Here is a 12,426-nt window from a genome sequence, read left to right as displayed (position 1 = left end):
AAGTCAGTTGGTAAGATTACTAATATGAGCTTTGTAATGTTGAAACTTTAACATTTTGTTATAACCTAGAGACTTTATATCTGTTATATTGGGTGACATGGCATATTCTTTGGAAAGAATTGGAAATGTAAATCAAATGCACAACAAGGATGTTTAAAGACTTTTACTATGTAATATCTAAGAATTCTGTAAAAAATCTTATTATCACTGCATAGATAAAGACTGGTTGGAATAATATAAGTTTTGAACTAAGGTCAAGGGGAAAAACCCATTCATAAATAGATCTGCGTGGGGAAGACTCCTCTAGATCTTCATTAATCAAAAGTAAAGAAAGTATTTTTTTAAGTTTGAAAGATTGAATGGCAGCATATCATTTGCTTATGAATTTAAAATGAATCCAAACATATACATCTTTAGATGATAACTGTAGAATTTTTTCAATTCCTGGACTTTCTGTCTTGATATTTTCCTTTATTTTCTGTAAAATTTAATGATTGTCTTTTTTAGTTTAGTTGCATTAGTTTCTTTTTGGCATGTAAAAATGACATCATCCAATTTGAAAGAAGTTCATCTACATTTTATATTTAGGAGAGAATTTTTCATCAAAGGTTTCATTTTTGTTTATATGGAATGCTAAGTTCTGTTGATTTCCCTTTTTCCTACTAAAGACATACCAGTAGAGTAGTAAATGTACATGATGTGTCAGCAAAGCATGCGGAAACCTGATGACTTTATCATTTCTGATTAAATCAAATTATGAGTTTCATCTTTGTTACATTGTAATAATTCCTAAATAGGACACACACCAGAAACTCTTAAAATGATCTCTACTGTTTTAACTGAGCATCAGGCTTTAACAGTACATAACTATTCCAAATGATTTTTGGACGCTTTTGTATCAAAAAGACAAAACAGTTGGTTCACAGATGTTCCAAAGAAAAACAGCCACAAAGAAATGATTTGTTATGTTCTTTGATTGATTCATGTAAAATATATTTTAAAAAGTATACTCTAACATTTATCTTTTGCATAAATAACTTTTTGTGGAGAATTTTTCATAACTTTAAAAAAGTAGTCTTATTGTGTAATATGGTTAGCTTAAAATCTTGTAGACTTTAAAGTTTTACATGACCTGTCACACATCTTACATGTGTAACCATTTCATTTCAGGGTATTCAGCATATATTGTGGTTTTCTCTTAAATTTATTTGCTTATGTAATCAATAATTTGAGAATACACAAATTAGGAAATGTAAGAGAGAATAGGCAAGAAAATCAGAGTTAAAAAATGTTTTTACTACAAAGGGGTTAATCTATTATTTAATATATAAGTACATTCAGTCTATACATTTCATTTGGGTATGAAATAAACTTACATTTGAGCATTTTAAGACAATTGTAAATATTACTTTAATCTGTTTTTAAAAAAATGACGAGATTCACTGTCAGCATGTTATTTCCTATAAAATAAAAAGAAAACAAACAATTTTATATACGTGTTTGTGTACGTGTACAAATTTAAATGTTTCCGGCATCTAAAAATTATTTTTTTCATGTTATTATAAGAGATTTAATTCCTGAAGTAACAATCACTTTCTTTCCAATTTTTAAATATATAGTTCAAGAAGAAAATCGAAAGTTAACCATAAAAATGTTTGATCCACGCGCAGCTTTAAATGTTTTCCCTATGACGGAACGTCACTCTATTTATAGATTTACTGAAACCCATACTTTCGTTTTCCACTGTTTGATTATTGTCAGCTGATAAAGGAAAGACCGCTCGTGTATTCTGTATGGAGGATTTCTACATTGAAGGTATTAATCATCGTGATTCACGGCGTTGTAAGTTTCTTTTTCCTAGTGTTCATGATTTTCTGAAATCAAGTCGTGTTATGTACTTTGTAAAAGTAGCATATTTTGTGTTAGTAACTCACCCACGCATTTAAAATAAGTATTTGTTTACATCCAACCAAGAGATTTGTGCGCTTACAGTGTTGATGTACTTGCGATTGTATGAATCTATATCATGATATACTGATTACTGTACGTGTAAATCCATGTTATCGAACATGAAAATGTTCGACAGTTTAAAAATCTCAATTAAATTTGAACAAGCAAGTACACAAACATGCTAAATACATGTAGCTGACATCTTGGACTCGTTTAATATTTATATTTAGTGCATTTCTTACGTAACAAAATTCCGAATCTCTGGATATATTCATAAGTGTACGCTATTTATACACCTATATTACCTGTGATGCACGTATATTTTATAGTGAAGAAACTATTTTAAGCAATTATAGGTGTGCGATATAAAAGTTGATAACATGCTCTTCAATATTTTTACAGATATATCGTAAAGTGAAAGTACATGTACAATATTCTGATGTTTGATTTAATGCATTGAAAATCTATTGCTTCCAATATCCTTACATGAGCTGTTAAATAATCCAACCTATTTCTTACATGAACCTAGATTAAAGTTTCTTTGATTTTATGTGTAATACTATACATGTACCTATTAGATGTTATATGTACTGTTGAAGCTGCAGAACTATGGCTCTTTGAGATAGAAAATTCAAAAATGAAACCAGATCTCTCACTGGTGTGTATGACCGAATTTAACGTCATTTAGAACTAGTTATGCAAATTAATATGAGGAGTAATGAAAATTGAAGGGTGACAAATAGAGAGAGGGTACTACAAAATTTAATTCTTGTTTTGTTCGTTCTCGATCGTCTGGTGGACGACTTTTGCAGTGCACAATAATAAAAGATGAAAGCGGCCCTACTGATATTCGATGTATACTTTGCAAGTTAGCTTTTTTGATCATCCGTTGTCCATTTGTAAACTTTTTACATTTTCAACTTCTCGAGAACCACTGAGTTAATTTTAACCGAACTTTGTACAAAGCATCCCTGGGTGAAGTAAAGTTTAAATTATTAAAATAAGGGACCAAACCCTCTTCCAACGGGAGATAATTAAAGAAAAATCCGAAAATAGAGTGGGGGCATTAAAAAAATCTTCTTTTCAAGAATCAGTGGGCCTGAAAAGCTGAAACTTATATGGAAGATCCTGGGTTAGTTAAGATTCTAAATTGTTCAAAACATGACCCCCAGACATATAGGATTTAGCCATAATAGGTATTACAACATGTACGTACAAGGGGGGAAACCTTGTGAAGAACAGCATCGCCAAAGTTTCTCAGATGAGCGTTGTGGCCCATGAGCCTCTTGTTTATAACATGCAGGGAAAGCAAAATATAAAAAAAAAACAACATAATGATGAACTACTTAATAATATGTAACTATAAAATATCTCTCGTGCTCTAGCTGTATGTGTGCGAATGTATCCCCAAATCAGTGTCCTAATTCACTATATAGATGCAGAACTGTAGCTTTCCGAAAAAATATATTGTCAGATATATTGGTTGTCCATCCCAATTTTTTCATACCAGCGAGCCACAGAACTGCAGCTACAAATTCACTTACTAAATGAAAATTTCTTAATGCTCAACAGGTCTACCTTGAATTGACAACCTACCTGTTTTGCCGTGTTGTACTCCTGCCTCTGTAGAAAAGACAGCATTCCAGACCATGTCCCTCCTGTCTATAGATGAATGCCGGACACGAATTATACGGGACAACCTTGTCAAGCTTATTCATTGCTTGTGTCCCAGAGAGCTACTTCCACACCTTACATGTCTTTCAACAACGACAAAGGTTAGAATGTCTTCTTCAAAACTAATTTAGTCTGAAATATGTTTCGTAATGTTTCACCTCATACATTCTGTTCAAAATAGCGTTAGAAAGGGTGGAAAGGGATAACTTTTGTCTTCAAAGCGGATTCATGGACCTGAAACCTGCTTTGATCACCAGAGTTACCCAGTTAAACTAGCTATTTGTTTTCGTCGTTTGATGGTCGTCATTTGTCGGTCGAGGAATTTTATACATGCATTTTAACTTTTCTTCATAAACCTCTGAACATCAGTGAGTGAAACAAAATTATAGTGAATTTCATGATTTCTGTCCTCTGGAGCTTGAGGGTTTGGGACAAAACCATCAAAATTATCAAATTCTTATACTTCTGGACATAACAGAGTCAAACTGTTGCCTTCTCAAACACTACTATCATTTCTTTGGTACATCATTTAGTTCAAACTTATACTAGTAAATATTTACAAAAGTTTAAAACAGAAATGAGTGAATTATCAAAGTATTAATTTTTTTTAGCAAAAGATAAGGTGCAGATTAGATAACGAGGGTCAAGTGTCAGCAAGCGATCTGTTACTGCAGGAGTTACAGAGGAAAGATAGATGGTGGGAACAGCTCATTGCAGCTTTACGACATTCTGAAGTCGACATGGATAATATCGCTGATTTGTTAGAGGCAGATCTCGAATCTCTCTCGGAACTGCACGGGAAGGAAAGAGGAAAACACGCTTATAAAACAGAGAAATCTAGTTAGTTATTTCAAAGTAACTTTCGTAGATTATTTCATAGTTTTTTTTAAGTTTGTTGAACTTTTGTTAAAGCACATTATTGAATGTTTAACAGAAAGGAAAGAAAGGATTGATTGGTCAACACCTCTCGATAAGCTACCTTACCCTGTTCTGAACGTTCTAAAGAGACTGGACGTGGGCTCCAAGTGGAAGGATTTGGCAGCTCATTTAGGTAAAGGATATTCGATTTTTCACATGCTTAATTATTTAATCCTTCGGTAGATAAACACTTTAACAAAAAATAACCCGTCGCAATTGTTTAATTTATATTTTTATTGTTTTGTTTCTCAGGCTACACCGTAGAACAAGTGGAACGGTTTGAGGTATATGCAGATAAGGACGGCAGTCATGCTACAAAATTTTACAGTGACCTCGCAAAAAATCGAGCTTTTGATCTCGGACGACTCGTCTGTGTTTTGAAAGAAATAGAGAGGAACGATATTTTGGAAGATTTACGTCACCTCAAGGAATTAAGCCATCTAGACTGGAATACCACGAAGTATCCTCATGACGTCACAACCATTGCTAGACAGGAGAGTTGTCAGCAGATTTATCTGGAAGAGTCAACACTTTGTTTTGCTTCATGGAATTCAAACAGTATACCTACTGACGTAAGTTCCGGTTCAAACGGAAGTCATGCAATGAAAGATGAGAGACATTATGACTCTGGCGTTATATTAGGAGGAACGCAGCTAATGTCCCTGGATCCTTCACCTGCGGTTGATGGACCTGCGCAATCTTATGGTGATAACGATCAATGTTGTGAAAGAATTGCTCTCAACCATGAGGCTGATGAGTTGTGCAGTGATGTTACTACACAGGACTGTCATATCAATGAATATTTTGAAAATAACAATGATCCCCCCAAGGGAAATACAGAGCCTTTCACAGAGGACTGTACAACAAATGAAGATTTACCAAAGACAGAGCCACGCAGACAACAGCAAGTGGGGAATACTGTCCTGTTCAGTGCTCCATCCTGCAATCTGAGCAAAACTGTTATTGGTTTCGCAGCAACAGCAATGGTTGCTTTCTTTCTTGTAAAGTCGACACGTTAATTGTATTTATATAAGTTTTTGTTGCTGTTTTTTGTGGTATGTGAATACTTGCACATGATAAGTCTGTGATATATGTATGAGATTTGATGATTGTTTTCAAATCTTTTTCAAGGATTTTTTGCCAATAAAGTTATGTAAACATGCATACTACTTTGACTTTGCTTCTGGGTTTTATTAAAATCACCCATTCATCATGCAAACGACATCATGACATCATGCACTGTGTTGACTTGCCGTGTACACATGTAGTAATAATTTATGACAGCATTTTTGTATGAAAAAGTAAATAAATGTAAAACATTCAGAAAAAAAGTTACCATAGAACCAAAACCTTACATATTATGTCTTAGTTTCCACTTAGACACTGCAGCGTACATGTAAATACATGTATAAAAGTTTTGAGTTGAAACTTTTCTTAATCCACCTTGTTGAAATTACGAGAAAAGTTAGGTTATCAAAAGGCCCACCTTGTTCAGGATTTCTTCCTTATATTATCTACTCACTGAGCTAATGATTATCTCCGATTACCATTTTCTTTTAGTCATCATTTCTCATATGAACCCAACATTTGCTTGTAATTCCAATTTTAGCTAAAGACATTGTTTCTCTTTTGTCCATTCATGAATTCCAAAAGAACCTGACGTATGATCAGGTAACGATACTATCGTTCCCGTACGATTCTACCATGATTGCAATCTCCGGATCGAATTCATGTTAAGGAGAAGCAAGATTCTGCGTTTTCTGTCAATCTACGCAATGTTCCAAAATTCATGAAAGTACCAATCGAATTTGAACTCCAGGCAAAAACTGTTTAATCAATAATAATACAAAGAACATCGGGACATATAAACACAAGTTTTCTTCTTAAAATTACATACGATTCGAGTACATTAATATAATTATTCCATCAACAAAAGTATCGTTTCATTTCTATAAGTTTTTATCCAAATAAGTTATGATTTCTTGCAAGGCTTTAAAAGAGTTCTTATAAAACTCGAGGAACAGAAATGAATGGTCCATTCCGGTCCAATGACGATGCGTGACGTCAACGTCCAGTTGACGTAATCTTTCAGCGAGGAAAAAGGCATCGTCCCGTAAGCAGTCTATCTCCGTAGACAAAATGTACGTTTTTGGAAAATTTCTGAGAATTTCGTCATCCGCAAAGAGCGGAGAAAACATAGGATCAAGAAACTTGTCGTTCAACTTTCTTGCCAATCCGGAATCCGTTTTCTTGGACATCGCCCTTTTAACCGTTGGTTTCTCTAAATTTTTAGGAAGGACATCGGGTCTTACATGTTTTGGAAAATACGATTTTCTGATTTCGTCCGTCCAGTGAGCATTTTCCAGTAACTTCCGTATTTCAGAGTTGTCCAGAGTCGCAAAACCAAGGGCATATGTGATCAAAGATTTTAACATAAATTCAGCATTGGGAAATGTTGGTGCTTTAATATTGTCATAACTTTGATAGGAGGGAGTTATAAAATTTAAGGCTTGAATGAATGGAACCAAAACTATATGGACTTTGAACTTTGGCAGGTCTAGTCCATCCTCCGAAATCATTCTTATTAACATATTCATGGTCAAATTTCCGCCTGCATCATCCCCTGCAAAATGTTTTAATATAAAATGTTTAATACTGGTATTTATAGTTTTATACCTCTTGTAAACATTATGTTATTATATTTTTCGCAGTCTTGTACTTTCTGCGATTTTCAGAGATTTACAAAAAATTGTCTTATAAATTACTTATCATGATCATTAATATGATTTATTTGAGAGAGTTGTCAAATAAATTGATATAAAGTTTGCATTAGTGTTTATACCCATCAGGATAAGTTTTTCAGAATCCATATTAAGTTGTTCTGTATTTCTCTGTATGTATCGTGTTACCGCAAAGCAATCGTCCACCGCAGCTGGAAATGGAAATTCCGGAGCCAGACGATATCTAAAAAAAATATATGAAAAAATAATGTAGCGGTATCGGACAGTTAAGGTATGTCACTCGTGAAATTTGTTATATCAAGTTTTGTTTTTTTTTAGTTTTGGCATGTTCAAAATCTTTTGTGCAATATGAAATTTTCTTTTGAACAGAGAGACTACGTATTTATTACAAGTGAGTAGCATAGCCTACATCGCGGAAACATATAAAAAAAAAATACAATTGCCGCTGTAACGTTGAATTTTGACCCGGGTTGAAAATTGACCCGGGGGTCATTTTTCAACGTTGAATAGTGAGACCAAAGGTGTTGAATTTAGACCCTAGTCCGTTGAAAACTGAGCCGGGTCGTGGAATTTTGATCATGAAACCGGTTCAAAATTCAACAGTATAAAAACACATATTTATAACTTGGTTTTCTCAACTGTGATTAAATTCATAGGCGTCGGGAGCGGGAGAGGGGGGTTAGGGATGCATACCCCTTTTTTTGCAAAGATAGACATAATATAGGCATTAACAATTTGTAATTGGGTTAGTTTCCCCCTGCTTTTAAATAACAGGCACGTTACAGTGTAGTAAAAAAAGAGTAAGTGGTAGTGTTAAAAAAATATATATATTGGATCCAACCCCCAATAGGATTTTCGGGTTTGGATTACTAGTTTGGACAATGAAATTTTTTTTCTTGTCAATTTTTTTCAGATTTGAATTTTTCTTTCTTTTTCAATTTTCAAAGTAACATGTAGCTTAATATTGCAATATTTCGTGTAATATTTATTTAAAAAGAAGTACATCTGTAGATCACTTAAAGACGTACAACACACTGGGGGAGATAACTCTTGCGATTTCAATTGAACGTTTGACGTAACGTCAAATTTAACGTCAGAAATAAAGCGTCAAAACGACGAGTAAAACGATCCCGATGTATATCAATCATGAAAGAAAATTGGGATATTGGGCTTGGCTGTGATTGTGCGTACCATACTCAATTAATTAGTATTTTTAGTATTTTTTTAATTAACCCGATTAAACTCCGTAAAAAGCAAGACTTAAAATACCATCCCTTAATGTTTATTTCATTTCATTTCATATACAAAAAATTGTATTTTTGATCAAAGCGCAGCATTTTTTTTTATTCTTAAAATTTTATTTTGCCGAAATTCTCATTATTACAATTGGCTATATAACATTCCGATTAATGGTCTTCATTACAATTTGTGCATACACGATATAAATATTGTTTTTCTTCTTTAATTAAATAAAACAACAATAAATAAACAAAAAACTTGTTACAATGTAAAATCGATGTTGTTCTCAGACTCTTACTGATCAAAGAGGAACAACTCTGAAAATGTAGGAGATGTTTATTTTCCTCCCTTTATTCACGGTTTTCCACAGAATCCAAAGACCTGATAAATCCGAGAATTGAATACTATAGACCTCATATACACAATGTAAGTATAGAATTGAAAAGAATTGTTTACTTGTTACTGAAATTATCTGCATTCATGAATATCCTATTGCAGCAAATCATAACTTTGACTTTCTGTCAACAATGTCGGTTCGCATTTCCTCGAATCAAAACAAAACGTAGCCTATAAGATTTTAGAAAATATCAATGTGCGATTTGATATAAATTGAAATAGATGAAGAGTTTAATTATTGATATTTTGATGTTCATGTGGACGAATACGGAATTTTCATTTTAACTTTAGAAGCGACGACATTGAAAGAAATGCGTACAATATCATGAGGGGTGTATGTACATCTAATGCAAATGTCGATGTATCCCCACGGCCACATACTGTCTCGTTTGAAAAGATGACATGAAAGAAACTACAATTATTCCATTTATATCACAGGACAGGAGAGTTGAACATACACCATTTTTTTAATGAATAAAATTAAAGAAATAAAATTAAAAATCAACATATTCAAGTTCAACAAAACTTGAATTCGTATCCAGGTTTCATGAGATACTAGGAATGCATAACGCATACGTATATGGACTAGACACTAAAATCTTTCAGTAATTTTTTCCTGATACATATAAAAAGAGTAGTCAATATTTATTCTGCATTCATGAATTTAAAAACTAATGCATACCTCCGGGATTCTTGACGAAATACCAGTATATTTGCACTGTAAACGACGTTTCGTCAAACGCTAAATGGTCTGCGACGCAAAAAAGGAAGGGGTGGGGGTGATAGGGGTATTCAAAAATTACCTAAAAATCTACATTTAAATACGCTTTACATATGAGAACTTTTAAATTTGTAAGTTAATATATTTTTGAAGCAAAAGCAATATTCCAATTTAATTTTTTAAATGTGTATTTGTAGATTGATATAACAAAGTGATCGACCCCCGTCTGAAAGACGCGCGGGAACGTGTTTTATTGAGAAAGGGGGAGGGGGTAATTTTCCGCTATTAAATCAAAACTGGTCGTAAATTATACAAAAAATTATTAAGATTATTTTTACTACCAGCTACCTAAAGAAAGTTTTTTACAAAAATTAAACGACAGGTTTTTTCACAAAAAAATTTTGAATTTGAAAAATACGCAATTTTCAAGGCTTAGAAAATTCATAGTTTATCAGTTTAAGGTCTTTAAAAATTGTTTTGATGATATGTATATCAAAAAGATGACTATGTTTTTGTGTTAAATGTTTAAAAGAATAAGCCAATAAAATTTGACATTTATATCTAACCTGGTTTTTTTGAAAATCAAGGTTTAAGTAGTTCATTGATTAAAAAATTTCTCTCCTTGTAAACAACTAAAGGGGGGTAACTTTCGGAAGTTCCTGTCCAAAAACCACTCGAACGATTTTGTCCAAAATATGCATACATGCAGTAGATATAGTCATGTACTAAATATACAAAAATAACGAAAATTAAACGACAGGAATTTTTTGGGGTAGTTGTGTTGTACATCCTTAAGTTTCGCGACACCTTATTTTCGTGAGGTAGTCATTGACTCTTGATTAGCGAGACAAAATTTTCACGAATTGTGGTTATTGCTCTTTAAAATCTTAAAGAATACTATTATACGCGAAAATTAATTTTTCGCGAGCACACTGTCTCGCGTAATTACGCGAAAATAAAGTTCTCGCGAATAAAGTGTGATTTACAGTATGAAAATCCTGAATATTAGTAAACATAGTTAAACAATATACAATTTAGTTCATAAATTTGTTTATTTATAATTTTTTGTTTGCTAACAACATTTCATTTATTTTAATTTTAAAATTCCTAATACCCTGGTATTAGTATTTGGAAAATGGTGAGAGTTTAACGCATGATGCACGTGCTTATTTAGTTATGCGCAACATTAATAACTTATAATGTCCAACTTGAAAAACGGATTTTTTTCAAAATAAAAGGTTTAGTGATCTTTTTCGCATAGTTATTCAAACAGTTCAAGAACGAACCTCAAAATTAATACATACATGTATATATTTTGTTAAGTATAGGATATAAAAGGGGGGTATCTCCCCTTTTTGGGATTAGTACCATATATATTTGAAGAATGTGTTTGTTTTGTTTTTTTGTTTTTTTGGTTTTGTTTTTGGTTTTTCTTTTTTTTTTTTGTTTTTGTATTTGTTACTGGGCTGTTCTCTTCATTTTTGTAGTTTTTTTTAAATCAAAAAATGTTTGCCTTAGATACACAACCCTAACATTCAGCGTTATTTAATATTTGTAATAAAGTAGCCAAAATAAAACATTGACCCCCTCCCCCTGAATCGGGGAAACACAGAATAGTTTGTGAGGAATTTTTGAAGCGCCCCTTCCATCCAATTAGAGACATAGTTTGGTTTTCAACATTGGCTAGTTTCCCTTTCCATTTTTTTGTTTGCTTGTATGTTTATTGCATTTCGTTTATTTATTTTGTTTATGTTTTTTTTTTGTAACAATATTTCAGGGGGTTTTGACAGCATAACCCCGCCTCCGAGAAAAACTTTAGGATCTCTCTCTCTCTCTCTCTCTCTCTCTCTCTCTCTCTCTCTCTCTCTCTGTGTGTGTGTGTGTGTGTTTCTTTGAAGAGGAATGCGCTTTTTAGTTGTTTAGATCAAAAGAAGTTGCAGAGACAGAGTTTTTTTAAATGTTGATAAAAAAAATGGTGGGAAGTGCAGCTTCTAGTCCATCCCAGATTCTTACTCTAGTTCTCATTCTCAAGGTTATGCTCCGAAAACGATCGATTTTTAGGCCGAGGCAGGCTACTGACAGATAAGTTTGTTACAAGGATTTCACCAACCTTGTTTAAAGTCAGCATTACTTACATGGTATGGTCGCTATATTGATCTTTTCACAAATATAACCTATCATTGGATTCATTTTGACCGATGTGTTTCATTCTACTTTTTAGGCTTTTAATTTTGTTAATTTTTATACTGAATTTGACTAGATGGGATGTTCTGCCCACCTGATCACTTTAAGGTTTCATCAAAGGTCAACATGTCCAAAAATTTATTTTTACAATAGCTCCAAAACTATGTGAGGTATAAAGTTAAAACTTTTTCAGTTTATAAAGTTTTTTTTATTGATTAATAGATAGAAAGCATCACTTGATAAAAAACATACTTGGAAAAAATATTGAGAAAAATTCTTCTTAAAAATGCATATATTTTCAAAGAATACACCTAATTGATTCCGCGCTCTTAGTGAAAACCATTATTGCAGAAACAAAATATGTTTATCAATGAAGGGCAAGTTGGACTTGGATAGCCTCTGGAAAGTTGTTTTCCGTTTATTTTGTCCAAATGTTAAGACTTAAAAGTGAAAGTACATTGCAAATGGTGGATTCTATAGGGGTCTTGTCTTTATACATGTCATGCTTTCAATAACAGCCATTCAGAGACCATTCACGTCCAACTTGCCCTTCAATGATAAACATAATTTTATATTATTTCTGCAATGATGGTTTTCACAAAA

At 32.8% G+C, this 12,426-nt stretch overlaps 2 protein-coding genes across 2 annotated transcripts; one reads left to right on the top strand and one right to left on the bottom strand.

Annotated features, from left to right (window-relative positions):
* The first annotated feature begins 1,716 nt into the window (after positions 1 to 1,716).
* LOC134256435 (uncharacterized) lies at positions 1,717 to 5,680 on the top strand. Its single transcript, XM_062739082.1, has 5 exons — positions 1,717 to 1,842; positions 3,523 to 3,725; positions 4,236 to 4,464; positions 4,559 to 4,675; positions 4,795 to 5,680. The coding sequence occupies exons 2-5, from the start codon at positions 3,600 to 3,602 to the stop codon at positions 5,559 to 5,561; spliced, it is 1,239 nt and encodes a 412-aa protein (XP_062595066.1). The 5' UTR covers positions 1,717 to 1,842; positions 3,523 to 3,599; the 3' UTR covers positions 5,562 to 5,680.
* A 669-nt stretch (positions 5,681 to 6,349) lies between these two features.
* LOC134256436 (arylacetamide deacetylase-like) lies at positions 6,350 to 7,511 on the bottom strand (the record flags this gene model as incomplete). The annotated part of the gene is made up of 2 exons (XM_062739083.1): positions 6,350 to 7,165; positions 7,385 to 7,511. Coding segments are annotated over 2 exons (801 nt in total), but the record flags the coding sequence as incomplete, so codon positions are not given.
* Between the last annotated feature and the right edge of the window lie 4,915 nt (positions 7,512 to 12,426).

Source organism: Saccostrea cucullata, unplaced genomic scaffold, assembly GCF_032062105.1.
Source record: "Saccostrea cucullata isolate Sc308-1 unplaced genomic scaffold, CSIRO_AGI_Scuc_v1 ctg16751, whole genome shotgun sequence".
NCBI classification, from domain to species: Eukaryota; Metazoa; Mollusca; class Bivalvia; order Ostreida; family Ostreidae; genus Saccostrea; species Saccostrea cuccullata.
The sequence above is the reverse complement of the archived record's forward strand: the minus strand, read 5'-3'. Positions and strand labels throughout refer to the sequence as shown.